General features: G+C 42.3%; 1 protein-coding gene across 1 annotated transcript in view; it reads left to right on the top strand.

Moving 5' to 3' along the window:
• Window positions 1-15,358: 15,358 nt before the first annotated feature.
• LOC308669251 (protein FRA10AC1 homolog) overlaps window positions 15,359-25,737 on the top strand; it is a 32,745-nt gene continuing 22,366 nt past the window's right edge. The window contains exons 1-4 of the mRNA XM_081329877.1: window positions 15,359-15,479; window positions 21,599-21,675; window positions 25,333-25,419; window positions 25,501-25,546. Of these exons, the coding sequence (XP_081186003.1) occupies window positions 15,447-15,479; window positions 21,599-21,675; window positions 25,333-25,419; window positions 25,501-25,546 (243 nt within the window). The 5' untranslated portion in view covers window positions 15,359-15,446. The remainder of the gene's footprint in view (window positions 15,480-21,598; window positions 21,676-25,332; window positions 25,420-25,500; window positions 25,547-25,737) is intronic.

Below are 25,737 nucleotides of genomic sequence, written 5' to 3'. Positions count from 1 at the left end.
CTCTTTCTTTCTTTCTTTCTTTCTTTCTTTGTCTCTTTCTTTCTTTCCTCCTTTCCTTTCCTTTCCTGCCCATCTCATCATCAAGGGCAACTTTTGGGTTTAGATGAATAGGATTAATAGCATTCTACCTCCATCCTAACAAGAAATCATTTCCAAGAGAAGCTACAGAGACAGTATACTGTAGAGAGATAAAATGTTTAGCTATTTGCTGTACTTCGATGACATATAAAATCAGTTGCCTGAAGTTGTTGAATCCATCTAAGGATGGGATGGAGATTTTTTTGCATAATGCCAATTGTGATAGAAGTTGACATTTCTTGCACTAATACCTTTTCAGTAACCAGTTCAAATGCTTACATTCTCTTCTTTGGTTAGTAGTTTCAGATATACAGTAGCTGCAGAGGCTCAAGATGTATATGCGCAGGAATCACTTCTAGACTGAGTTGAAGTCTACCGCAGGAATCTCTGCATGGATTAGGACAGGAGATCCCAATGTTTTTAGATCACTAGCAAATTTGGAATTTTGAAAGCATGTCATAAGCACACTTACAGAATGATTGCCATGGTGGATTTAGCCATTGTACTCTGCTACTAGGAAGAATATTCCACATCATCTCTTTTGAGCTGGCATGTAGTTCCAAGCAAGATTTTGAACTCTAGCAACTAATTCTACCAATGCCTTCAGGTAACATCTGGGGCCCAGAAGCATTCTTGGAAGCAAGATTCTTCCAAGACTCAATAGTGATGCATTCCTGCTTTCTGTGCATTTATTTGTAATTATTAAGAAAGAAGGTGTTGGTGGGTAACCCAGTGATTAGGGGAAAAGAGTTGTGGAGTTTTTGTTTTGTGGAAAGGCAAGCTGTGCAGGATTCCCACAGAAGACCAATAAGCAAAAACTAGTCTGATCAGCCTCTTTTGGTGTGGTGGGTTAAGGCCAGCCAATGGACATCATCAGAACCAACTGACAGGTAACCTTAGAATAACAGAACACCTGAGCATCTAATACAGGAACCTTGGAACTGAATATGAATTTTATATCCTGAATATGCTATATTTGATTTCCCCCCCCCCGCCTGCATTTTAGCTTCTCTCTCTGTGACAGCTAGGTAGTCACTGTAACCTGGCAACCAGAAATATGCAGTCATGTAAGTTCTGCAAATCCTATTAACATTTAGGCTGCCACCTCTCCTTATGAATGTCTGCTTTTTGAAGAGCAAAATTTTGGCAAGCACATCTCGGTTACTTTCTCTCTCCCCCCCATCTCCACCCAGTAGCACTATGTCTTGAAACATCCATTAGAAATAAAAAGAGTTAGATAGACTACTTTATTCCTTAGAGAAATAGACTTGCTTCTCTCTGCATTTCAGTTAAACCTCTTTTGCCCGGAACACAACCCAAGAACAAAAATGTGTAATATCTACGCCAAGGGCAGATTTCCAATTTTCCATTCGCTTCTGGCCTTAGTCCATCTGAATGTATAGGAGGGGAAGTACGACTATCCAATTGGGAAGTTTTGAGCAAAGTCTTTGCTAAATCAAAAGGAATTGAATTTCTTTACCTGTATATTTGTTAAACTACATCCTGCCTTTCCTTCAGCTGACCAATTCAGTAATCCTTCTGTCCTTCAAAACCCTTTGGTTGGGCTGACAGAAATTGACTAGGCTTAATCCCAAATCTCTCAGTGAGTTCCTATGCCTGGATTAGACAGTACTTGTGCCATTCCTTAACTCAGTATTTCTCAATCTTGGCAACTTTAAGATCTGTGGACTTCAACTCCCAGAATCCCCCAGCCAGCAAGGATGAAAAACTGTACGTATGGCTGGCTGGGGGATTCTGGGAGTTGAAGTCCACAGATCTTAAAGTTGCCAGGGTTGAGAAACAATGCCCTAAGCATTACACCAGCCTGGTTTTCTTGAACAGTCATGCTGCCAACACTGGAAATCCTTACAACAAGGAGAAGTTGCTTTAAGGTGAAACAGCGGAGAAGCTGGGTAGTGAAATGTTGGCTTGTTGCTACAAATCAGCAGTAGCTGGACAGAGTTACCCGTCTCCAGGTTCCTCCTTCCAAACCAACAGAGTACAAGGCTGGAATGTTTTCTGAGCTGGAAGGCAGAAATCCAATGAAATGCTTCCATTCTGCCAGAACTTCTGGTTCCCCTAAGCTTCCCAACAAGCTGACATATGGCTTTTCATTTACTGCCTTTAAAATATACTTATTCCAAACTGAAAAGAAAATATCATGAAGCCATTTTCATATCCCAGCTCATATTATTCACAGTTATATATATATATATATATATATATATATATATATATATATATATATATATATATATATATATATCTGTGTTTCAGCAATAAAGAATCACTGTGCTTCCATTATTTAAAATATGTTTAGTAAGTTCCTATTGTCAGAAGCTGTAAGTTAAGTTAAATTATGAATAGCTTCTTGTAGACATAGAAGATTCTGATCAATTATATCTGATATATATATGTATGTATGTATGAATGTATGTATGTATGTATGTATAAAGGTAAAGGTTCCCCTGCACGTGCTAGTCGTTTCCGACTCTAGGGGCCGGTGCTCATCTCTGTTTCAAAGCCGAAGAGCCAGTGCTTGTCCGAGGACGTCTCCGTGGTCATGTGGCTGGCATGACTAGACGGCAAAGGCACACGGAACGCTGTTATCTTCCCACCATAGTGGTCCCTATTTTTCTACTTGCATTTTTACGTGCTCTTAATCTACTCCCTCTTGCTTCATATATATTTTTTTATCCTCATTCTTTCTATACAGTAAAACCAGCATAATTTTTGAGAACTTGTAACTTCCATCCCTATTCAATCTGCATTTATCCAGAGCAGTTCAGTCTGGATCCCCATCTCTTGTTTTACCGGTAGTGCTCAACTTACAAACATTCATTTAGTGACCATTTGAAGTTACGATGGCTCTGAAAATTGTGATTTATGATCAGCGGTAGGATTCAAATATGTGAATAACCGGTTCTCTGTGCGGATGCCGCTTCCAGAAGTCCATTCTGGGCCTGGGCAACAAAAAATTAGCTACTGGTTCTGCTGAAGTGGTGCGAACCGGCTGAATCCCACCACTGTTTATGACACAACTGTTGCAGCATCCCTCTGGTCAGGTGATCAAAATTCGGGTGCCTGTTCAACTGGTGTGTATTTATAACAGATGCACTGCGTTACCACCATTTGTAATCTTCCCAGCCTGCTCCTGACAAGCAAAGTCAAAGGGAGAAGCCAGATTCACTTACGGACCTCATGATTCACTTAACAACTGAAGTAATTTGCTTAACAACTGTGGCAAAAAAGGTTGTAAAATGGGGCAACTGCCTTGCTGAACAACAGACATTTTGGGCTGAATGGTGGCTGTAAGTCAAGGACTATCTGTACTACACTTCTCTTAATCTCTTAACACTCCTCCCTTGTTGCATTCAGCTTACTTTTATGGGTTTTTTTCTTTTTCTGGCCTGCCTGAAGGAGATTTTTAGGGACCAAGCTAAAAGCCACACACCCAAAGAAATCTTCCAGGCAAAACAAACTATTGGATCAGCTATACGGTGTCAAATCGGGTAACTCTGCCAGGGAATCTAAAATGGTCGTCTCAGCCATAAAACATTTTTTAGAAGCTCAAGGAATGCCAATAAGTTAGGAAATAATACTAGAAGCTGAGCAAAACTTTCAAAAAGGCAAAGAAAGTCAGCTTCCTAGAAAGAAACCTAGACCGCCTGCACACATTGAAAAGAAGTTAGGTATGTAAGGGATCTTCCGTCTGAATCACAGTTCACAGAGAACCCACAGCCACACCAGACATTAAGAGCATGATGAGAAATGAGAAGTCATATTAAACAAGATATGATAGTAACTGATCTTTACCTTGTTTAGAGTTAATGGTTACATATTACAATTATGACCTGATTTCTGTGTTCTTCGGCAAACCTGGTTTTAAAATGAGAACTCTGAAACCAGAAATTTCTTCAAGAACCTCCACCAGGATTATGAGTTCACATTCTTGCCAATACGTTTGTGGTAAATATCAGACTCAGTTTAACTCAGGCTGTGTTTCATTTCAGCCACAATAAGCAAACTAATCCTTTTAAAACCCCAACAAGTTTTGCTCAGATTACTAAGATTACTAGACATCAGGAAAAGATGGCAGGAAGGGTGTGCAGAAATTTTAAACTACAAAATTTATAAATCTGAAATAAAATGTATTTTACTCCCCCCCAATTCTTATGTGGTTAAGGTTTTAGAGACATACAGAGACCAACAATGCAATGCTGAAATTATGCAACCATGTTAATTTAAAGTAAATTTGTGCAGAACGATCAGTGACGTTAAAAGTCTTCCCGTAGTCAATATTCTGCATGCTTTCAAATGAAAGCTCAGTTGCCTGCATTCTTTAATGAAAAGTTGTGGATTCAGAAATCACCACCCCCATCTGTGCAACTGTCATAAATACATGCCAGTTGCCAAGCCCCCAAATTTTGATCACATCTTGTGTTTGGTTCAGGTAGACGAATGACTCAGAGAGGTTAACAGCAAAAATGGTTTATTCAATACACATAAGTCAACTGTCAACTGTCGCAATAACTCTGGCTTTTATACTAGAGCTGTTTAAACTGTATCCAATCACCAGTCCGGGTTTTCCCGCTTTTACAACTTTAACCAATAGTTGCACCAGAATCTCCCGCTTCTAGGAACCTTCTTTGCAACCAGCTACTTACATATTTGCAACAAGCTACTGACATAACACCCCTTCCCCCCCAGTTGATGTTATTTATTGACGTAATCTCTCAAGTATTTGGGTGGCCTATGGACCCTAGATGGATATCTATTGGTTTGGTTACTTAAGTCATTACTAACTGACTGTCTGCTAGGCTGGCTTATAGTTATGGGTCTGGACTCTTGAATTACAGGCTCTGACGCTTCTCTACTAACTGGCTGTGATTGTTGTTGTGTTTGATGTTGATGCTCAGCTATTGCAGGCCTGCTCAAAGAGGACAGCTCCCAGTCAATTTGGCTGTGTTGTGGGTTAGCTGTGGACACACCTGTTTGAATTTCCGCTTCCACACTAACCGGCAGGTTGTTATGATTACACCAAGATGCAGTGTTCCCCCCATGTACGCTTTGACCCCCATCAACTGGCATACTTCCAATAACTCTCTTCCTTAGCTGATCTATGTGTCTTTTACTTATTCTATTCCCTTCCCCCTCAATGGTGTAAGACAACGGCCCCATTATGTCAGTGACCACCCCCGGGACCCATTTGTCCCCCTGTCCATAGTTTCTTGCCCAGACTAAGTCTCCAATTTTGAATGATCTGTTTGGAATGTCCGGTTCAGCACTTGAGGGTAGTTTGTCAGGATGTAACCTGTCCAGTTTGGTGGTTAGCCGTTTGCCCCACCTCATTTCTGCCGGGCTTTTCCCAGTCGCCGTGCAAGGGGTTGTATGCTGGGTCAGCAAAAAGTCTGCCAGTCTTTGGTGCCAATCGCCACGGATGATTCGCCTCAAGGCGTCTTTGGTGGTTCTCACGTTGCGTTCAGCCAAGCCATTGGTGGACGGGTGGAAGGGTGCTGATGTTGCATGCCTAATCGAGTTGGCCCTGAGGAAGTCCTGAAATTCAACAGAGGTGAATTGTGGCCCATTATCCGATACAATCACATCAGGTAACCCATGAGTGGCAAAGAGGCCCCTTAAGACCTGTATTGTTCTACCAGATGTCATTGAACTGACAGGCACTACCTCTAGCCACCTAGAGAAACTGTCCACCACAACTAGGAAGGTTAAACCTTGAAACGGTCCAGCAAAATCAATATGAATCCTAGACCAAGGATTCCTGGCCAATTCCCACTTATAAGTGTGAGTGTGTGGCAGCTCAGGTCTAGAACGCTGACACAAATAACATCCAGAAACACATTCTTCAATGTCTTTATCAAGTCCTGGCCACCACAAGTGACTTCTAGCTAATGCCTTCATACGTACTATTCCAGGGTGACCCTCATGTAATTCTGATAAAACTATAGATCTGTGGAGTTCAGGAATGACAACACGGTTGCCCCACAATATACATCCCAAATGGGATGATAGTTCATTCTTCCTCCTAAAATATGGAATGTACTTGGCATCCGGGTTAGTACTAGGCCACCCACTAAGGACCCAGGCCATGATCCTTTTGAGGATAAGGTCTTTTTTAGTAGCCTCAGCTATTTCTTTAGCAGTTAAGGGGCATTCAGGAATTTCCTGTAATGACATAATTTGTCCCACTGGAGCAGGGTCCTCCTCTGTGTTGCTTAAGGGCAGTCTACTAAGGGCATCTGCATGGCCCATTTCCTTACCTGGTCTATGTTGAAGTGAGAATGAATATGCTGAGAGGAAAATTGACCACCTCAGCATCCTGGGAGACATTATTTGGGGTGTCTGTTTATCGGTGGTAAACAGTCCCAATAATGGTTTGTGGTCAGTGAGTATGGTAAAGTTCCTACCATAAAGGTAAACATGGAACTTTTTTACTTCTGCCACGATCGCTAATGCTTCTCTATCAATTTGTGCATAATTCCGTTCGGCTTTGGTAAGCGTTCTGGAATAGTATGCAATTGGCTTTTGAATACCTTGACTATCCAAGTGGCTGATAACAGCCCCCACACCATAAGGTGAAGCATCACAAGCTAAATAGATTGGTTTATTCTCAATAAAATGAGTTACTGTGGATTGGCTAGAAAGAATATCTTTTAATGTTTGGAAACTGACTCTATGTTTATCATGCCACTGCCATGGGGTTTTTTTATCTAAAAGTCTATGTAGTGGTTCTGCAATGGCAGCTTTATGAGGCACGAATGTGTGATAAAAGTTAACTAATCCTAAAAAGGCTTGTAATTCAGCCTTGTTTTTTGGTTCTGGTGCCAATTTAATTGCCTTAATTTTTTCTGGTGTAGGATGAATTCCATCTTTATCTATCCTAAATCCTAAAAATTCTGTGGATTTAACCCCAATACAGCATTTATCCTTTTTTAATTTAAGTCCAGCCCCCCTAAATCTTCCCAATACCTGTTCCAGACGTTCAGCTAATATTTCTTCATTTCTTCCAGCTATTAGAACATCATCAAAATAAGGGCATACACCAGGTATGCCCTTTAAGGTCCTCTCCATCACCTCCTGGAAGATGCCTGGAGCTGCTGCAATACCGAATTGCAGCCTGTGGACTCGGAACGCCCCCTTGTGGGTAACAATAGTTTGAGCTTCAGCAGCCTCCCTGGAAACAGTAAGTTGCAAGTATGCCTGCGCCAAGTCTAACTTGGCAAATATGGCGCCGTCCTGTATCGTGGCGAGGACCTGCTTCACCGTCGGGACCGGGTAAGCATGTTTTTTCATTCCGAGGTTCAGGGTGGCCTTGTAGTCAGCGCAGATCCTCACATCCCCATTGGGTTTAAGGGGTGTGACGATCGGCGTTTCCCACAAACCACCCTCGACCGGTTCTAGGATGCCTTGGCCTACAAGCTTATCGAGCTCGGCCTCGATTTTTTGCTTAAGGGCGAAAGGCACCCTTCGGGCCTTAAGCCTGATGGGTTTAACCGATGGGTCTAAATTAAAATTAATTGGGGGCCCTTTATATTTACCTAAAGACCCATCAAATACGTCTGCGAATTCATCACAGACTGATTTGAGGGTCTTATTATTAATAACTGTGTTAATTCCCCCTATCCAAATTCCCAGGGCGGGGAACCAGTTAAGGCCTATTAAGCTAGTTCTATGGCCTTCTGTAATTATTAAATCTAATGCTCCATAAAACCCCTTATATTTAACGTTAAGGGTAACTTTTCCCTTAATTTTTATTGGGGTTTTTTGGAAGTCGGTCAATTGGATTTTGGTTGAACTAAGTGGAATCTTTCTGCCACTTTTTTGTTCAATCTTTTTAAGGGTTTCACTGGATATTATGGACACTGAGGCCCCAGAATCAATTTCCATTTTGCAAGGAATTCCTTGCAATTGGACTACAATTTTTAATTTTGATTCCACAATTTTGTTAATTTTTTCCTTCCTACTGTGATTGACTCGCGCCACCTCCCCGCGGTTCGGGTATTGAGCCCACAGTCTAGGGGTCTCTTTGCCACTATAGTAAGGGGTTACCTTACCTTCGGGCCAAACGTCGACTTCATGTAGGCGATTGTCGCGTGCACGACCCCTGCAAATGGCCTGAATGTGGCCGGTCTTCCCGCACAATCTGCATCTGGCAGTGCGGAATCTGCAAGTTGCTCGGGGATGATTGCCTCCACAGCTGCCACATCTATGGTCGTTGTCGCGCGGTCTCGTTGCAGTGTCTCTCAGTTGTCGTTGGGTTGTTGTTGTTTGTCGTTGTGATGTTGTCGGTTGGAATCGATGACTCGGTTCCGGCCCGTCGCATCGGGGTGGTTTTGCCGCCATTTTTCCGAACCGTCTGGAGACTTCGGCGATGTCGGCTTCCCATTGTTGGTCCACCTCCCCGCAGTCCACAAGGCCTTCTTGATTTATTTCGGCAGACGCGGCCATGCTATTTCGGGGGGGGTCGCGATACCCGGTGGATTCATAAGTCAAGAGTTCGTCGAGTACCTCTTGCAAGTCACCAGTGGGTTTAGCAATAATTCTGTTTTGTAGCTGCTCATCTCGCAAGCCCAGCACCACTCTGTCCCGAATTCTTATCTCTAAGTTGTCATACTTGCAACGTACTGCTGCTTCTCTGACTGCAGCAACGAATTTTTGAATTGACTCGCCCGGTCTCTGATTCCGTTTTTCGAAAATGCGCCGCCAAAAGAGTTCTGATCTCCTTGGCGTAAAATGTACTTTTAATTTGGCCAATAAATCGGCATACGGGACGCTAGAAACCGGCAGTGGTTGACAAAGTCCCACAGCAACTCGATACACTGGTGTGCCGCAAATGGTTAGTAAGGCAGCCGCCTTTTTTCGGTCATCGGTTATGCCGTTAACGAGCAAAAACCCTTCGACCTGTCCCACATATTCTTCCCAGTCCTCTGGGAAGTTTGGATCGAATTCTTTTAAGGACCCGATTTGCGCCATTCGGGGAATTGTTGATTCCGCCGCGGCCGCTTGTGGTTGACTGTGAATTCTTTTTAAATTTTCCGCCTTACGCGCAGCTGTTCCGCCGGTCCTTCACTAGTCCGCCGTCGATCCCACCCTCGTCGCCAGTTGTTTGGTTCAGGTAGACGAATGACTCAGAGAGGTTAACAGCAAAAATGGTTTATTCAATACACATAAGTCAACTGTCAACTGTCGCAATAACTCTGGCTTTTATACTAGAGCTGTTTAAACTGTATCCAATCACCAGTCCGGGTTTTCCCGCTTTTACAACTTTAACCAATAGTTGCACCAGAATCTCCCGCTTCTAGGAACCTTCTTTGCAACCAGCTACTTACATATTTGCAACAAGCTACTGACATAACATCTTGACTGTGGGGTGGTGGTGCTGCAACAGTCTGAAGTGTGAAAAATGGTTGTAAGTCATTTTTTCCAGTCCCATTTTTTGTATAGGTAGTCCTTGAGTTATAACCACAATTGAGTCCAAAATTTATGTTGTTAAGTGAAACATTTGTTAAGTGAATTTGCCCCATTTTATGATTTTTCCTGCTATAGCTGTTAAGTGAATCATTGCTTTTGTTCAGTTAGTAACGTATTTGTTAAGTGACTTTGGATTCCCCATTGACTTTGCTGGTCAGAAGGTGGCAAAAGGGGAATCACGTGATCCCAGGACACTGCAACCGTCATAAATATGAACCACTTGCCAAGCATCTGAATTTTGATCATGTGACCATGGGGATGTTGCAACGTTGATGTGAAAAATGGTGACAAGTCACTTTTTTCAATGCAGTTGTAACTTTGAACCATCACTAAATGAATTGTAAGTCAATGACTGCCTCTACTTTAACTTTGAACGGTTGCTAAAGAAATAGTTGTAAGTAGAGGACTACCTATATTGGGCCTCTACCAATTATTTGAAAGGGGGCTTTATTTTGGAATGAGATTCTTTTGAAAACAGTAAGTAATCACAGGCTCCTTATATGTCTCTTTTGTGGGTGCTTTCTATGTAAGCAAAGCACCTTGCTGAATAATATGCACATTTCTATAAGGCAGTGTCTCTCAACCTTAGCAGCTTTAAGGCATGTAACTTTCAATTCTCAGAATTTCCCAGTCATGCATGCTGGCTGGGGATATCTGAGAATTAAAGTCCACATACCTTAAAGTTGCCCAGATTGAGAAACGCTACTATAAAGTATATATTGGTAAAGGTAAAGGTAAAGGTTCCCCCGCACATGTGTGCTAGTCGTTTCCGACTCTAGGGGCCGGTGCTCATCTCCGTTTCAAAGCCGAAGAGCCAGCGCTTGTCCGAGGACGTCCCCGTGGTCATGTGGCCAGCATGACTAGACGCCAAAGGTGCACAGAGCGCTGTTACCTTCCCACCGTAGTGGTCCCTATTTTTCTACTTGCATTTTTATATGCTTTCGAACTGCTAGGTTGGCAGAAGCTGGGACGAGTAACAGGCGCTCACTCTGTTACGCGGCACTCGGGATTCGACCCGCCAAACTGCCGACCTTCTGATCGACAAGCTCAGCGTCCTAACCCACTGAGCCACCGCGTCCCTTGAGCCACCGCGTCCCTATATATTGGTATGCATGTATTAATTATAGTACACTTTCCCATTTAGTATAAGTCAAACCCTACTGTAGCTGTTTATCTGGCAGTAGGTCTTGGCTGGGATTTCTAGCTATTAACATTGCAACATCAGTTCTGCAAATAATTATCCTGCTGAACAAAAAGGAGATGCTCACAATCTCACATTTTCTACTAGTGTCCTGCCAGGAGTAACAAAACAGATTCCAAGATTCAGTCAGGCAACCAATATGCTGGAGACGAGATGCAGTTGATGTCATTGATTAACTGCTCTGATTATATACAGTAAAGCACTAGTACTGAAATATCATGGAGAAATGGAAACCCTGATTCTTTTTTTAGATTACTGAGAGTCCCAAACAAGAATGGACAAGGTTTGTTTTTTGCTCAGATCTGCAGAACGTGAGCCATGGAGATAACAGAATAACACAGCTGGAAGAGACCTTGGAGGTCTTCTAGTCCAACCCTTGCTCATGCAGGAAACCCTATAACATTTCACACAAATGGTTGTCCAATCTCTTCTTAAAAACTTCCAGTGTTGGAGCATTCACAGCTTCTGGAGGCAAGTTGTTTCACTGATTAATTGTTCTGTCAGGAAATTTCTCCTTGGTTCTAGGTTGTTTTTCTCCTTGATTAGTTTCGATCCGTTGCTTCTTGTCCTGCATTTAGGCACTTTGGAGAATAGCTTCATTCCCTCTTCTTTGTGGGAACCCCTGAGATCATCATCTGCGCGTGATGGGGCGCAAGGGCGGAGTCTTGTCCCCACTGCCCAGCTGCCATGTCCTTGGCTGCGCTGCTCGGTACGGGCCGCGCTCAGGGGCGACTATCCTCCAGGGGGACTGCTGGTGAGGAGGGGGCTGCGTGGGGAGGTGAGGCTGGGGCAATGGCACATGTGCCCACAAAGAGGGCTCTGAGTGCCACCTCTGGCACGCATGCCATAGGTTTGCCACCACTGAACTAGACATACCCAATTCCAGCAACCATTTTTATGTGTTTTAGCCTCCAGTCCCCTAATCATCTTTGTTGGCTCTTCTCTGCACTCTTTCTGGAGTCTCAACATCTTTTTTACATGATGGCGACCAAAACTGGATGCGGTATTCCAAATGTGGCCTTACCAAGGCATTACAAAGTGGTGTTAACACTCCACGTGATCTTGATCCTATCTCTCTGTTGATGCAGCCTAGATGTTCAAAGCAAAATACAGCTGCTTTTCTCTTTTAATACACTCAAACATTCTCAATTCTCATGCCATCCTCACCTTTGGGAGATTCTTGCTACCAGCTTAGATGGTTAGATATATGATGATAGGATACAGGCTGCAGCTATACTATAGAACATTGGTGTCAAACCTGTGACCTCACGTGACGTGTTGCGACGTATTGCAACTTTTCCCCCATTGCCGGCAATGGGTGGGCGTGATTTTGGCGTGATGCATCTGGCCTGTGGGCCGGCAGTTTGACACCCCTGCTATAGAAAATTGGCTTTAGCAATACATAAAATGCTGTCAGTTTCAGAAAATAGGTGTAGTCTATAGAGCTTTTCCAACAATACTACCATTTTGCCTCTCCTGAGATATCAATAGTCTTTGGTAATACTGTATTCCTATTCCACTATGTGATCAAGCTGAGCTAACAATACTATGAACCTTCTAGATCCTAAATACAGTCAATAATTGAAAATTGTTCCAAATTTAAGTAGTTTGGAATAATAGTTCTTACAACTAAGAAACAGCACTTGAGGCTTTTATTTTAGTATTGCTTGGTGGTAAGAGATAACAATAGAAATAGAGAGATATTCAGATACACAGAGATTAATCAGCCTGCTAAATACTTAGCTTTTAAGTGCAGGATGTAAGGTGTTTTTATTATTCCTATTATATTTATTAAATTTATATGCCTCCTGGCTTCCAGCTTATAATTATTAAAACATTTGAAAACAAAAAAATAGGGAAAACTTTACATAAAAGACACAAGAGAAAATTGTGATGTCTGAATTGTGATATCGGATCCACCCTCTTCCTGTTGCAGTGCCAGGATTGCTGGCGGGTGATGTGCTGAAGTGGGAAGGGCAGCAAACCAGAGACCTCAATCCATCACTGTGCCTATTATATACAGGACAACACCATTTGATGATGAGTCACTTAGATGCAACTAAGTCAGGATTGGGACTAGAAAGGAGGACAGCTTTATGCAACTTGGAACTACTTTACCAAGGTCAAAATTATGTACGTCATGATATTTCCCTGTCATACTCCATGGGAGATGAATGTTGGATTTTGATGAAGCAGGATAGGAAGAGTATTGATGGTTTTCAACTTTGGTGCTGGAGGAAACTCCTGAGAATACTGTGGAAGCCCCCTCCCCCACAAAAACCCCCCAACCCAGTAAATCATCTAATAAACCAATCCAGACTTCTCTCTTGAGGCACAAATGACCAAGCTCAAATGATAATACCTCAGACAGATTATGCAAAGCCTCAGAAAGCTAAAGCCTCTCTGGAAAAGGATCTAATCCAGGGGTGTCAAACTCGCAATGTCATGTGATGTGTTGCGACGTATCATGACTTTTCCATTGCCAGCAATGGGGTGGGCGCGGTTTCGCCATGATGCATCCGGCCCGCGGGCTGGCAGTTTGACACCCTTGCTCTAATGCTAGCAAAGACAGAGGAAAGAAAAAAATAATGACTAGCAGTAAGGGGAATGGACTCAGTAATAAAGGCAATGGGTACCAATGTTGGAAGACCTGAAAGATTAGGTTAGGGATAATTTGTAATGGAGAAAAATCTATCTATGCGGTTGCTAAGAGTCAAAAATGACTTGATGGCAAATAATCACTCTACATCAGAGTTCCTCTAAATTGGGGATCATTCAATACAATCTTGAAATTTATCCAGAGCCATACATATTTAATTTTTTTCTCCTGGAGACCCTGTCTATGTTATGACCAAACTACAGCCTCCCAAAATTACAAGAATAAAGCTCGGAAAAGAAACACAGAAGCAAGGTTTCACTCATGAAACCCCTGGCTATTGCAAAAAGCAGAAACATTGAATCAGGCTTGTTGATTCACAAAGAGAGCTCAATGGAGGTAATAGACAGACTAAAGATAAGGGGATAAAATTAATTACTTTTGTTTGACAGGATTAGGACCAAGGAAGTCAGTATTTTAGACCCATTGCTAGCCTTTGCAAACAAGCTAACCAGATCTAATAACAAAAGCACACAAAGCAAGCCTCCAAATTACAAAATGCTGTAAAACTATAAAAATCCTTGTACTTATCGAATCAATTAATATAGCTGCCCTAGAATCACATGCTGCTGCTGGTTCTGCTCATCAATAAACAAGAAGCTTCTTTCAAAAGCAGCCTCCATTTTATTCCTAGCTTGGAATTAAACCTGATTTTTCTTTCAACCCCAGGAATGGGGGACTTGTTCTGCATTAGCCCTGGCTGTATTTGCTGAGATACAAGAAAACTGTAGAGACCAGCAACACCTGGTGTCCTACACTGCCAGCCATGTTTCATGTAAATGACAATACATATGATGATTCAGCAGAAATTCACTATTTATTATTTTACTACAATTGGCTTATATTATGTTTTCCATGCACCTGAATACTATACACATTCACATTTGCTCTGGTTTGTGTCCAAGATCCCAACTTTGATTTGTGCTTAGATTGTAAGCCGCCCTGAGTCTTCGGAGAAGGGCGGGATATAAATGGGATTAAAATAAAATAAAATAAATAAAATAAATAAAATAAATAAAATAAATAAAATAAATAAAATAAATAAATTAGTGCCGCATAACAGAGTGAGCGCCTGTTACTCGTCCCAGCTTCTGCCAACCTAGCAGTTCGAAAGGACGTAAAAATGCAAGTAGAAGAATAGGGACCACTACGGTGGGAAGGTAACAGCGTTCCGTGCACCTTTGGTGTTTAGTCATGCCGGCCACATGACCACGGAGGCGTCCTCGGACAAGCGCTGGCTCTTCGGCTTTGAAACGGAGATGAGCACTGGCCCCTAGAGTCGGAAACGACTAGCACGCATGTGCGGGGGAACCTTTACCTTTACCTAACAGCCTATCTTTTGATTTACAACTCAACCCATCCCAAAGGCTGGGTTTCGATTCGAGGGCTAAAACAAACAAACAAACAAAAAATAAACACCAACCCCACCCCCCAACAAATCAGCGTCCATCACTGAATGAAATTTATATCTCACTGCCCCACTTTCTTTCAGCTCCAGACCAAACGCGATCAGACAGGGCGTCCGCGTTTTATGAATCTGGATCCCTTTCTCTCCAAAAAGTAAGAGAACGCAAGAAATCGAGCATTAGGCTCGGTTTCTGGGGACTGCAAAAGAGGGGCTCTGTAACGCTTCCCCCTCTTCTCCTTTCCCCCTGATAAGAGAGTACAGGGTCTTCAAACTTGGCCCTTTTATGACTTGTGGACTTCAACTCCCAGAATTCCTCAGGCAGCATGCCTGGCTGAGGAATTCTGGGAGTTGAAGTCCACAAGTCATAAAAGGGCCAAGTTTGAAGACCCAAGGTCCGCTCGCCTCCCCCCCCCCCGCCGCCCCCAAACAGGGAGCGCCGGCTGAAGAACAGGCGAGGGAGGCGGCCGCTTTGCTGAACGGCTCCTTTCGTTTTCGCCGCGGTTTCCGACAGAGCCTATCTGGCTGAGGGACGCCGGCGCGGAGAAGCGTCCGTGCGCACCGGCCCAGTGGCGAACGAGGCCGCGCCGGGGAAGGCGGACTGACTGGGAAGTGACATGGAGGCCCCCGAGAGGAAGCTGCCCAGAGCAGTAAGCAGCGGTCCTCAGTTCTGGAGGGAGGGAGAACAGCAGGGGCAGCGTGAGGTTTCGTCCGGGTTGGGGTGGGATGGTGGGGTGGGGTGCGCCGCTCTGGGTGCTCCGGCAGGGAAAGACCCTCCCGGGCGTTGTAAGCTGGATGGATGCGTTTGCTGAATGCTCGATCGAATTTAAAAATCGGGTTGTAGGCGCCGGTGAATTGCCGTGATAGTACAGATAGTCCTCGGCCTACGACCACAATTGAGCCCGACGTTTCTGTGGCTAAGTGAGACATTTGCTAAGGGAGTTTTGCTCCATCCTTGCCACCCCTTGTTAAGTGAATCATTGCAGGGGTTAAGTTAGGAACACCGTCGTTCTAGCTTCCCCCATTGACTGCTCCTCAGAAGGTTGCAGAAGGGCAGGGGTAGGCAACCTCAGCTCTTTTATGACTCATGGACTTCAACTCCCAGAATTCCTCAGTCAGCTATGCTGACTGAGGAATTCTGGGAGTTGAAGTCCATGAGTCATAAAAGAGCCGAGGTTGCCTACCCCTGCAGAAGGGGATTACATGACCCCAGGACATCATCATAAATATGTCAAGTGTCTTGAATATTGATCACATGACCATTGGGCAGCTGCAGTGGTCATAGGTGTGAAAAAAAACAGTCACGTCACTTTTTTTTAGTGCCATTGTAATTTTGAACGGTCACTAAATGAACCGTTGTAAGTCAAGGACTACCTGTATTTGCATTTCTTGAGTCTGACGGCTGAGTGTGAGAACTTTACCTCCATAGTCTCAAAGGAGCTTTTTTCAAAAGGCTACTGGACTTTGTTTTTCCTTAAGATGTTTTACTTCTCATCCTGGGAGCTTCTTCAGCTCAGAGGAGAAGCGAAACATCTTCAAGGAAAAACAAAGTCCAGTTGCCTTTTGAAACAAGCATGACCTGGATGACTTGAGAATCTCCACACACATTTACCCCCATAGTGTTTATTGCAGTGTTAAAATCATAACTCTGGTTTCTGTGGACCTCATCCCGTATTTAAGAGGTTCCTAGAGGGGCGTGCATAAGTGCACTAATGTGCCTATTGTCCATGTCACATTTTATTTTTTTCATTTTGTTGGTTCAAATTTGTATTTTTTAACGAATACTTTTATTGTAAAGTGTAGATTGGCCAGGAGTAGGAATGTATAGTATGTGTTGTGCTTGAATGGAGTTTACTAAATGGTAACTCATCAATAATCTATATGCTGAAAGAGTTATTAAATTCAGCAAGTGCATTTGATTTTACAGAAGTTCCATATCTTTTAGGCTATCATTTCTGTCTTTAGGCCTAAGCAAGCATAGAGGTGGACCAAATCTATTTAAAGACGATGCGTTGAAACTTTGCAAATGGCATGGCCCTTATTGCTTCAGATTACAGATCACCTCTCAAAAAAGTTTATGAAGTGCATTCATATGAATCGTAAAACCATATCACAAAATTCCAAATGACTAGTCGAGATGAGCACATCCCTCCAATATAGACAGTTCAGCCACTATGCAGGCTCTATCATATTTGAATCTCTCCTTTTCTGTTTATTTTATGCTAAAGTAATGTAAAGTCTCATCACATACAGGGAATCTCCCAACTATTTGCTTCCCAAAATATACCTTCCACACAGGGAGCAAATCAGAGAAAGCAAGTAACTAGGGCAAAGGCTAAGGCCCACTTGAATGTGATTGTTGTAGTCTAGATCATAGTTCATACAATAAAATTGTACAGCTTAATCACAATAACTCCTTCCTGAGCTTTGTGTTAAAAGTGGGAAAAGAGGTGTGCTTGTCTGCAACATTGGGGATATAAAGTGCATAGTTTTAGCACATCAGCATTCAATCAAATACAGAAATAAAGTCATATGAACTTATAATAATAATAAAGTTGGAAGGGACCTTGGAGGTCATCTAGTCCAACCCCCTGCTCAGGCAGGAAACCCTATAGAGACAAATGGCTGTGCAGAAGGCAAGACAAGAATCAATGGATGGAAACTAACCAAGGAGGGAAGCAACTTAGAACAAATTAACTTCCTAATAGTGAGGACAATTAACCAGTGGAACAGCTTGCCTTCAGAAGTTATGGGTGCTTCATCCCTGGAGGTTTTTAAGAAAAGAAAAGATCCACAGAGGGTTGGACTAGAAGACCTCCAAGGTCCCTTTCCAGCTCTATTCTAATTGATTCTCTTTTATATGCAGAACTATGTGAAATCTGCCAGTTGTTAGCTGGTGTTGGCCTTCATATGTATGGAGTTCTTCCCAAGAACCTAGGATGTCGTAATGGCGTAATATATGTGTGGATCCAAACAGTGTGTCCTTTTTGTAATGGATAGATGGAAAATTTGTCAGTGTGCAGATTTTATATAAGCTGTCCAACATTTTTTGGGTATGACATCCAGTGATCCTAACCATTGGGACCTCCATGATTGGTTTATGTCATAATCTTTCAACTTTGATTTTCAGATTTTGATACTTTTTGATTTTTTCCAATTCTTTGTTTTCTATCCTAGCCCACCCTAGTGTTGCCACATCAATAATCCACATTTTCTTTTCAACCACAGTTCAGTCTGATGTGTTGTGTGTGCATCAAGTCTTTATTAGTTTCTTTTTGGAATTCCCGCAATATTTTAACCTCCTTATTTTGGACTACGGTACTTTTCCCAACTATATGATCCCACCAATTTTTCACTACTGGCACATGATATTTTTTACAGATGTTTCAGTAAATCATTTTTGGCTAATGTGTTATGTCATTGTTGATAATCACTTTATTTTTGGTTATACAGTCAGCCAGATGTTTAGATAGGATTTTGTCAATGTGGATGGATTCAGATGGTGTTCCACTTGTTTTGGGATTGCACCCAAGGGGCCTATTACTATTATGATTGGTACTATCTTTGCTTTCTTTCACCATAGTTGTTCTACTTTTATTTATTTTTGTATTTTGATACCTTCTTCAGTTCTTTTTCTTGATTCTTTTTTTCCAGGTATTGCAATGTCTGCTCGCCACATTTTTAAATAATCTTTCTTGTTATGTGGCAAGTTGTCTTGGTTGTTATGTGGCGAGTGCTTGTCTGTCTGAATTCTAAAGCCCCAGAGCACTTTTAACGTCTGCATTTTCTAGTTACTTTGTCTATTTTGTGGTCCCACCAGTTCTTGTTTGCAGGAAAATTGTATTTCTAGCAGATCTTCCATTGCACCAGTGTTGCTTCTTTGTCATGCTGTAGTTAATCTGTGCAATCTTCTTGCAGCAGCTAACTTGGTAGTCCTCTATTTCCTATTTCCTAATAGTAACTTTGAACAGTCACTAAATTAATTGTTGCAAGTCGAGGATTCCATGTAGATGCTATTGAACTGCATCAGCTAACATACCAATTAGCAATTTGAAAGTTGTTGGTAAGCCGGTCTTTAGCCTATAGCAGGGGTAGGCAACCTCGGCTCTTTTATGACTCATGGACTTCAACTCCCAGAATTCCTGAGTCAGCTGACTCAGGAATTCTGGGAGTTGAAGTCCATGAGTCATAAAAGAGCTGAGGTTGCCTACCCCTGGCCTATAGTATAGATGGCTGATGTTTCCCTTTTTTTCCTGGATCATTATATAGTTTTTTCTCCCAAAGAGTCCTTCCCTATGTTTTATCATTTTACCTTTATTTTATTTTTTAATTTCAATCTTTAAAATAGAATTCATAGATTGTTCGCCATCAATCTATTCAGTCTAATCAAAGATGTAGTTATATGGCAGTTATGGTTTTATGGTCACTTTTAACTACAGATAACACTTTTGTCTGGTTTTGAATTCATAACTACTAAACCAGATAAGAAATAACTTGTGTGCATAATTTAAAAGGCTGAAGGAACTCTCCATTTTGGTCCATCTTTGCAATATGTTGTACATGTGGTGATAATGACCCATTAGATAATGTTTATGGCTGGTGAATGCGTTTGTCCCCATCATAAATCTATCCCAGTATCATAAATGTTGCAGATAAAGTATCGTATTGGTAGTTTGACACTGTTGGTTGAAAACCTGTTCTAAAGTAAATTGCAAGAGGAACACATTTTTTAAATCAGAGATTAGAAAACATTCATGGCTCTTCCATGCTCTTTAGATGGCAAGGTTCCAAAACCTCAGTCGGAAACTGGTTGCCAATTCCATTTGCTGTGATATCGCCCTTGTATTCTAAGTACTTCAGCATGGAATAACTTATCATGTCTGTTTCGTACAATCACTCATAAATGTCAGTGGTTAGAAATGCCACTTTCACCCTGAAATCTGCATGGTAAGTTGGGGAAAATTATACACTTTTACGATTGTTTAAGGAACATAGGACATTTTTGAAATCACTCTTGAAACTTAAATTACAGAAAATGACACTGCTAGAAGGAAGAACGTTCCTTTTCTCATAAACAAAACTGAAGTTGGATGCTAAAGTATTTGTAATAAAGGGATGTTATGCAATTCTTAAAAACACCCTATTTAATAAATTCCATATTTTCTTGCTGAATTCTCCCCCCCTCCGTGAACTTAAATCAGGGTTATGTGCCTTACCAAAGAAGAACTGTAGTTGCTTGCTTGAAAGAGGACGTTGGAAATAAATTTTAGAATCCTGACCTTTGGTACCTTGTTGTCTGATGCGTCTCATGGAATGGCCTTTTTTATACTTTGCTAAATAAGGCTAATGTTACTTTTTATTCGAGGTTTTTGCTGAACAAACCTGGGTCAGTCTCACAACTGTTAGGACCTTAGGATCTGAAGAAGTCAGGGGTGGACTTCTTAAATGGTTTCCAATACAGAGAATAGATAATTGGGCATGCAGTTTGTCCTGAGCAAAAATGTGACCAATTATTGGTTCTATATAGGTAGCAAAGGATGGCAGCTTTCAAAGTTGTCTTATAGCAGGCATGTCAAACTTGCGACGTCACATGACGTCGTGCGACGTATCGGAACTTTTCCCCATTGCCGAAAATGGGATGGGCGCGGGTTTCTCCGTGATGCTCCGGTCCGCAGGCCGGCAGTTTGACACCCCTGTCTTATAGGATACCCTTGACTTGCGACCAGTCACTTAGTGACCATTTGAAGTTACGACGGTACTTATGATCCAGTTCCAAAATTTCAGTGGCCACCCCCCCCACCCACTCCATGCTCCACGAATGCATTTTGAATGCTCAACAACCCGCCCTGCATTTATGGCCATTTTCAATTTCCCATGGTCATGTGATCGCAATTTATGACGTTCTTGCTGAAAACCCGGTGCTTGCTTCTGGTTTTCAGCAAAAATGTCTGTAGCAAACAGTGGATTTACTTAATGACTGCAGATTCACTTAACGACCATGGTGATTTGCTTAAGAACCGCTGCAAAAAAAAAGTCATAAAATTGGGGTGGTCACGTGATGACTAGCTTTAAGGCCATCATGACTTAAGACTGTAATGGGCAGGCTCCATTATGATCATAAGTCGAGGACTGCCAGTATATAATGGGAAGCCACATTGTAGAAATCTCAGCCATTGCAGCAGTCCCACATTTTTTATACCCCTCTTTTCTGGAACAGAAGAAGGAGGGGGAGAAACAAGTGACCTTCTGTTAGTCTACTCCAGGTGTGGATAACTATGGCAACCCTTATGACTTGTGGACTTTAGGTCCCACAATTCCTGAGCCAGTATGCAGGAATTCTGGGAATTGAAGTCCATAGGTCATAAAGTTGCCATAATTGTCCACCGTGGTCTACTACTCTACAAGCCCTCCTCTCATTTTGCTCTAAAGGGGTATGATCTCCCTGAAGAGGGAGAAGTATCTGCAGGCAAAAAGTAATAGTCACTCCTGCTGTAATGTTGTTCTTCGCTGTTTGTATACCGAAATCTATGGTTGCAGATAATGGATTTTTGCGTATCTGAGAAGAGGAATACAGAGAAAACCACTGATGTTTTCCATTGTTCAGACCAAGTCTTTGTTTATGAAGCCAGTATCCGATCTTTTTGTCATTTCGTTTTGTTTTCTCAAAATGTGTTTCTGGTTATTTCCGTGTGGAAATGGCCTTTTGAAGCCAATGCCTTGTAATCCATATAAATTTACCAGAATCCATGTTGTATGTTTTTTCTTCCAGACACTTGGCCATGGAGACTATGACTCTGATTTTAGTGATGATGAAACAGTGGAGAAATCTTGCCAACAGAAAAATAGGTAACATATTGCTCTGGTAGCATTATAATTTGTATGTGTGCAAATAGCAGACTCTTCTTCTTTTTTACTTAAGTGTGAGCAGAGTATCTTGTCTCGAAACAACACTAAAAAAACACGGTAGTATCCAGTGGTGGGATTCAAATATGTGAACAACCGGTTCTCTGTGTGGATGCTGCTTCTAGAAGTCCATTCTGGGCCTGGGCAACAAAAAATTAGCTACCGATTCTGCCGAACTGGTGCAAACCGGCTGAATCCCACCACTGGTAGTATCCATTTAGTAGCTGTTTGCCATCCCATGCCTTGTAGTTCTGAGCTTCAGCTCGGAGGACACAGAGCCCCATTAAAAGGCTGGTTAGCAATCACCTGCTACATCAACTTACAGATGGTTCTTAACGTACGACAGTTCATTTACTTACAGAAGTTAATGACGATGTTGAAAATAGTGATTTATGATCAGGCATCACACTTACAACTGTTGCAGCTTCCCTGCAGCCGTGTGATTGCAATCTGGCCTGGCAACTGGGTCACATTTACAAACAGTTGCAGCCTCCTGGGGTTCACGTAATGACAACGTGCAACCTTAACAGTCAACCTTTGACGTGCGGAATCGGCTGGCACGTGATGTCTCACTTAATGATTGTGACCCAAAGGTTGTAAAATCTGGTACAGTCATGCAACGCCTTGCTTAGTGACCACCTTGCTTAATGACAAATTTTACAGTCCCAATTGTAGCCGTAAGTCGAGGATTAATAAATAATAAAACTTTATTGTCAAAGTACAACATGTGTACATTGAGATTAGCTGAGCCTCCCCCTGTGCTCTCTCCCCCCCAACACACAGTGACAACAAACCCTCCATCCCACCACACTATGTGAACCAACTACACCACACACCGGCCTCCCAAGTCAATTCTGCATAAGATTATGTCCCATTTAAAAGCCTAACAGCCCACGGATAAAAGCTATTTTTCAGCCTGTTGGTACGGCTGGCTATATTCCTATATCTCCTACCGGATGGTAGGAGAGTAAAGAGATACCGTCCAGGGTGTGAGTCATCCCTGAGAATCTTCCTCACTCTTCCAAGGCAACGAGCCCTGGCGATGTCATCCAGTGGTGTCAGGGAACAGCCCACAATGTCTTGTGCTGTGCTCACTACCCTCTGTAATACTTTCCTATCCGCGGCTGTCAGACCAGCATACCAAACCACAATACCATACGAGAGGACACACTCTATAGTAGACCGGTAAAAGAGGGTCATTAGCTGTTGTTCTACCCTGTCCTTCCGCAAGATCCTAAGAAAGTGAAGCCTCTGTTGGGCCTTTCTAGCCACCTGGGTTGTGTTAACTTTCCAGGTCAGATCTTCACAGAGGTACTGTACTGAACAAGAAATCAAAGCAAGCCGAGGCCAGGAAGTTGAAGAAAAGGATACCTACTGAAAAGAAATGAACTGCTGCTTATTATTTCTTACCAACTTGTCTTTGTGGGAAAGGATTGATTACTTGCCACCAAGTCCTTTTCAACTCCTTGGGACCATATAGATAAGATTTTTCTGCCTGGGTGGGAAGTGACATGCATTGCAATCCTATGCTCATTGATTGGGAGTAGGTTTATAAATAGGTACATTCCTTTGTGCTGATTTTTTTAAAAAACAAATTAAAGTAACACTGGTATTAAATGTGGCATTCAGGAGCAGTGTCGTGGTTGCTTAGAAAATAGAGGGGAGACCTATTAAAAATGGTGAAATGAGAAAAATCTAAACCCAACTCCTCCTGAACAACCAGAAGGAGATTATGGTTATCAGCCTTTTAAAAATGTCGTTGGAATTTCACTCGCCCTGAAGAATTTTTTTTTTTTTAAAAGCATCTATTAGAGCTATGCGGTGCTTTGGATTCAGAGACACAGAAGAGCAGAAACATACCGTTTTTTATGCAATTCTTTAAAGTAGCCAATTGGTTTAAAGAGAGGCAGATAAGTAGCTGCATTCTTGCTCCTGTGGCACTTGCCCCTGTTGGAATGATTATTATAGGGATTTGAACATAGTGCCAAATATTTCAAGCAGTCTTCCCAACCTAATTCCTTCCATTTGCACATGAACGGACTACATCAGGGGTGTCAAACTCAATTTCATTGAGGGCCGCATCAGCATTAGGGTTGCCCTCAGGGGGCCGGGTGGGTATGGCCTGGGTGGGCATAGCCTATGGGGTGGGCGTGGCTAGAGTGCATATGGCCTACTGGGTGGGCGTGGCCAGCTCTACATCTTTTGCATCAAGGGTGCCTATGGGGGCCTGGGCAGGAATGGGGCAGATCTGAGGGTCTCTGGCAGAAGGAGGGTCTCTGGGCCAGGGCCAAGGCAGCGGGGGCCGTTCCCTCACTGTTTCCAGGATGGCTTCGGGGGCCACATGAAACCACTTCGCGGGCCAGATCTGGCCCCCGGGCCTTGTGTTTGACATGTCTGGACTACATGAAATAAGCAAGCTAGAGGTTGGTATCTAGAAGTCCTAGGATCAGATCTTGCTCTCAGATCTTGATCTCAAATGGCCTCTCAGTTGCTAATCAAGAAAGAAAAAAGAAGTGGCCATTGCAGTGGGATTTTCTTAAAATGACCAGGATACTTAAGTCTTGGTTCTGATTGATCAGTGGGTAGCCACTATTGCCATAATTGAGTCTGTCCACTTTGAAGCTTTTTCTCGTCTTCTCTTTCCTTCCACCTTTCCCAACATTAGAGCCTTCTCCAGAGAGCTAGGTCTTTCCATAATGCAGAGGTGGGGAACTATGGTCCCTTCACGACTTGTGGTCTTCAACTCCCAGAATTCTTGAGCCAGCCACGCTGGCCCAGGAATTCTGGGAATTGAAGTCCACAAATCATGAAGGGGCCATAGTTCCCCCCTGCTGGCTCAGGAATCCTGGGAGTTGAAGTCAGCAAGTCATAAAGGGGCCATAGTTCCCCACCCCTGGCATAATGTGTCTGAAGTATGATAATTTGAATCTGGTCATTTGTGTCTTATTTGGTAACTATGAGTTGATTTGTTCATTGATCCAAGGGTTCAATAATCCAAGGGCCAATAATCTTCCTATCTGCTTTTCCAGAGTTCATTTTTTTTTTGCTTTCACACAGTGTCAGGGGAAAAACAGAGTCTATACACTTTTAGGCATATGAATCCTGGCATCTGAATATGTGTCTAAGGAAACTGTGGTTCTAGTTTGTTTATTTATTTATTTATTTATTATTGGGATTTATATGCCGCCCTATCTCCCGAAGGACTCAGGGCGGCTAACAACAATAACATACAATAATACAGAACTTAAAAGAAAATTAAATTAATGGCCCTGTAGAATAAATTAAAATTAAAATAAGTTAAAAATTAAAGTTAAAAATTAAAAACATAATTAAAATCCCTGTCAGTCCAGGTCAGCCTGGTGGAAAAGGAGTGTTTTGAGGCCGTGGCGAAAGGACTGGAGATCTGGGGCCATCTGAAGCTCAGGGGGGAGCTGGTTCCATAGGGCTATGTTATCATTAAGTTATCATTCTTGATTCTAGTTATTATCTGAGTATTTTACAATTATTATGTGCATGTTGTTTTCAAAGGAGATTTTAAAAATTAAATTCAATATCTAAGAGATACTCTCCTTTTTCTTCTCCCTTCTCCCCGTCAACCAGTGAAGATGCCTTACTCAAAAAGCCCTTCCAGAAGGACAAGCACGACAAGGTGGCCCACAGACAGGTGGCAATGGATGAGTGGGACAGGTACTTCATCACACTGGTGTAACATTGTCAGAATCTCATTAAGCATCCAAATGACTGGAATAACATTTTCTTTTTTTCTAGGGAAGAAGCCAGAAATAGACGGTTCCATTTAATAGCAATGGATGCCGTATCCTTTCATATTTTTAATGAAAAGCAAAAATACTCTGTTTCTAATATTGAAGAGGGAAAAAATAATAATTCCTGAACAAAACACTCTCAAAACATTTTTTGTGTATGGTTTTATTTTTGTCTTTGTGGTTTTCTTCAAGTATGTTTTAAATTAAATTTCTCAAGGCAGAGTTCAAGCATGGACAATAT

Source organism: Vipera berus, assembly GCF_964194415.1.
Source record: "Vipera berus genome assembly, chromosome: 5".
NCBI classification, from domain to species: domain Eukaryota; kingdom Metazoa; phylum Chordata; class Lepidosauria; order Squamata; family Viperidae; genus Vipera; species Vipera berus.
This window is presented reverse-complemented; position numbering and strand designations above follow the sequence as displayed.